The following is a 3119-nucleotide window of genomic DNA, read 5'->3' on the forward strand; positions in this document are numbered from 1 at the left end:
TATGATTCTATGATTCTAAGGTGACAATGCTGCGGGCTCTGAAGCACATCTCCCCTACCTTCAGGCACGTAGCTGCTCCAGCCCATGAGCGGTGGGGTTGTCCAGAGCAGTGACCAGCTCCACGTGAAGGCGCAGCCGCTGACGGCGTGTCGGTGCTGGAACCGAAACTCTCCCAGGGGTCTGCAGACCACAACGTACCGCTCGAAGGCCAGGATGGCCAGGGACCACAGCCCCACGATCCCTGGGGAGAGGAGGTGGGGTTGTATCTTAGGAACAGGCTCTCCGACTGAGAGCTGGGACGTCACAGATGATGATTAAGAGCTGTTGAAGCAAATATTTTAACAAGAAGCCGGATGTTTTTCTTATGGCTGAGGTAGCTGTGAGGATACTGTTGGCCAGAGAAGCTGTGCATGTCCCATCCCTGGAAGTGTCCAAGGCCAGGCTGGATGAGGCTTGGAGCAACCTGGTCTAGTGGAAGGTGTCCCTGCCCATGGCAGGGGGGTTGGAACTAGATGGGCTTTAAGGTCCCTTCCAACCCAAACCAATCTCTGATTCTATGATTCAATGTTTGGCCCCTAAAAATGAAGTTGGCAGTTGGGTGCCTGTGACACACCGTGGCTACAACCAGTTTCTCTACTGGAGTGTCCTCAACAAAGGGGTTTGTGCACGTTCACGTTTCTGGCGCGCACGCAACCATCCGTGTGCTGACACGGCAGCCAGCGCCCACGCCGCGCATCCCGAGCGAGGACTCCCGATGTGCCCAAGTGACACTTCCCCACTCTGTGAAGACCGAGACAGAGCGTGTGGTGACCTGGCACAGCCAACCATCTACTTGACCCTTCCCTGCGCTAAAGAACAGCCGACGGACGCCAGTTCTACGTCACACATGAAAGCGTTGACCTGGGGAGACGCAACGAGCTGGTGACACGTTCCCCAGAGCTTCTTTGCCAAACACAACAGCAGCACCCACAGACCAAGCCCCGTCTCGAGGTTCGTTCCTTACCCGTCAGGGAGACCATGAAGCCCTCCAGCTCGCACATCTTTTTGCCGAACACGAAGAAGCCGTTGATGTTGTTGGAGAAGCTGACGGAGCTGCCGCAGAGCGTCACCAGCAGGTCGGCCACGGCCAGGTTCACCAGGATGTAGTTCAGGGGCGACCGGAGCTTCTTGTACCTGATGGAAACCACGATGACCAAACCGTTGACAACCGAGGCAGAGACCACGACGATGCCCATCAGCACGGACACCGACAGGTACATGCCCCGCGGGGCCTGGTGGGGCCACTGGGGGCCATCGAAAGGCCCCGGGGTCCCGTTATTTAGGGGTTCCTGTGAGTTGTTGGCAGAGTACATCTGTCCTCTGGAGCAGCAGCGCTTGGGCCAGCTGATGCAGGTGACCCTCCCCAAAACCAAAGCCTCTTTATAAAGCAGGAGGGCCCGATGCACCCCAGAGGAGCTTTGCATTAAAATACCTTAAGCTTTTTTTTAATCTGAAGGGTTTGTCCTCCCACCCCCCCTTTTTATAATCAGCTCTTTATTCCGGAGGGGATAAAGAGAGACTTAAAAAAAAACCTGATGGCTGAACGGTGCATCATTTAATTAAGTAAATAGATTATTTTTCCTTCTGCTTCCCGGCTGCCTTCCCCTTGAGCGTGACCCCCTGCCCAGCCTTGCCACTATTCCCTGTGCCGTGGGTTTTCTGGGCTGCAGGTCCTCCACCCCACTCACCTGTGCTGGCAGCATGGGGGGTGCTGGGGTGCTGGGGCAGCAGCTCCCCCTCGCCTGGGCAGGGGCGAGCGCTGAGAGAGGAGCAAAGGAACATGCCCTGGGCACGCCAAGGTGCTCGTAGCTGCTGAAAACACACGTTCAGTCAATCCAAAACCACACGTTAAAGGAGGCAGCTGGAGCTGCCAGGAGGGCTCCAGCACCTTTGCCCTGGGGAGGACAAATCCGAGCAGCAACAGCCCCTCACCGGGTGTCTCCAACACCCCTCTGCTAATAGCGCCTTAAGCAATGAGAAATTAATGGAAACTTCAGAAAGACCAGCGAGTTTTAGGGTTTTTTTAACCCTCCCTTGGCTCGCCTCGCTCCCACCCTCCCTGTGCAACCCCACAGCACTGGTTTAAAACCCCACAGTGCTGGTTTAAAAGCATCTCCCGCTCCCCGAGTCCTCACCACACCCCAGCTCCTCATCTCACATCCCTGGGTCACTCATGCTCCGTGGTACCGCTCCGGGGAGATTCGAAAGCTGCACCGCCAGCATCGACCTTTTTCCTTTTTTTAATCCCTTTTTATTTTTGGGTTCTCGTTATAAATATTAACAAATCTGACAAAAAGTACACAGATAGATAATACTGAAATACAAAAGTCTTTTAGGATGCAGGTTAGGACGGTTTCTGCAGCCTTCACATGGTAGCAAAACATTGGTATCAAACATTTCACGAGGCCTGGCATGACAACCACCACTCTGCATGCAGCTGGGACGGACAGACGGACCGTCCTCTTAGAAAAGACCGGGATACAAAGTGAAGGAACCCACCCACGCACACACACACACCTCATGTCCTACTCCACCTCAGGCGTAAACCAGTTTCATGGCAAGATGTGCTGAAAAAAAATGATGGATTGAAAGGAATTTTGCAAAAAAAAAAAAAAAAGGAGGCACGGCTGACCCGGAGCTCTCCTGGAAGCTCAGACCCAAACCAGGTTTCAAGGTGCTGGACCCGTGACAGAGAGGATTACCGGGAACATCCTACTTGACACGCTGCCGGCATTCAAATAAAATCCATGCATATCTGTAGAATGCATTACAAATATTGTTAAAAAAGCCCCTGTGAACGTTGCGAGGTTGTTTCCCTCCCCCCCCCCAATATCAAACAAGGTGTAACACAATTGTTGCTTTGAAAAAGTAAAGGTAGGTTTCCAGAGATCCGATCGCTTTCCCAAAAAAACAAAGTTGGCAACACACATACAGAGTTACAGGGCTCAGAAGCTGTAGGGAATCGATGGGAAAAGAGCAGCTCTTCCTAAGAAATCATGGTTTAAAGGCTTCAAAAATTATCAGCAAGGTGCAGCACTTGCAGATTTAACTCATCCCACCGGGCGCCGGCTCTTGTGCAA

General features: G+C 53.0%; 1 protein-coding gene across 1 annotated transcript; it reads right to left on the bottom strand.

Moving 5' to 3' along the window:
* Positions 1–58: 58 nt before the first annotated feature.
* Positions 59–1352, bottom strand: LOC104507862 (pinopsin; the record flags this gene model as incomplete). Its single annotated transcript, XM_010149281.1, has 2 exons — positions 1004–1352; positions 59–241 (listed from the first exon to the last, which is right to left on the bottom strand). Coding segments are annotated over exons 1-2 (532 nt in total), but the record flags the coding sequence as incomplete, so codon positions are not given.
* Between the last annotated feature and the right edge of the window lie 1767 nt (positions 1353–3119).

This window comes from Eurypyga helias, unplaced genomic scaffold, assembly GCF_000690775.1.
Source record: "Eurypyga helias isolate BGI_N326 unplaced genomic scaffold, ASM69077v1 scaffold7313, whole genome shotgun sequence".
NCBI lineage: Eukaryota > Metazoa > Chordata > Aves > Eurypygiformes > Eurypygidae > Eurypyga > Eurypyga helias.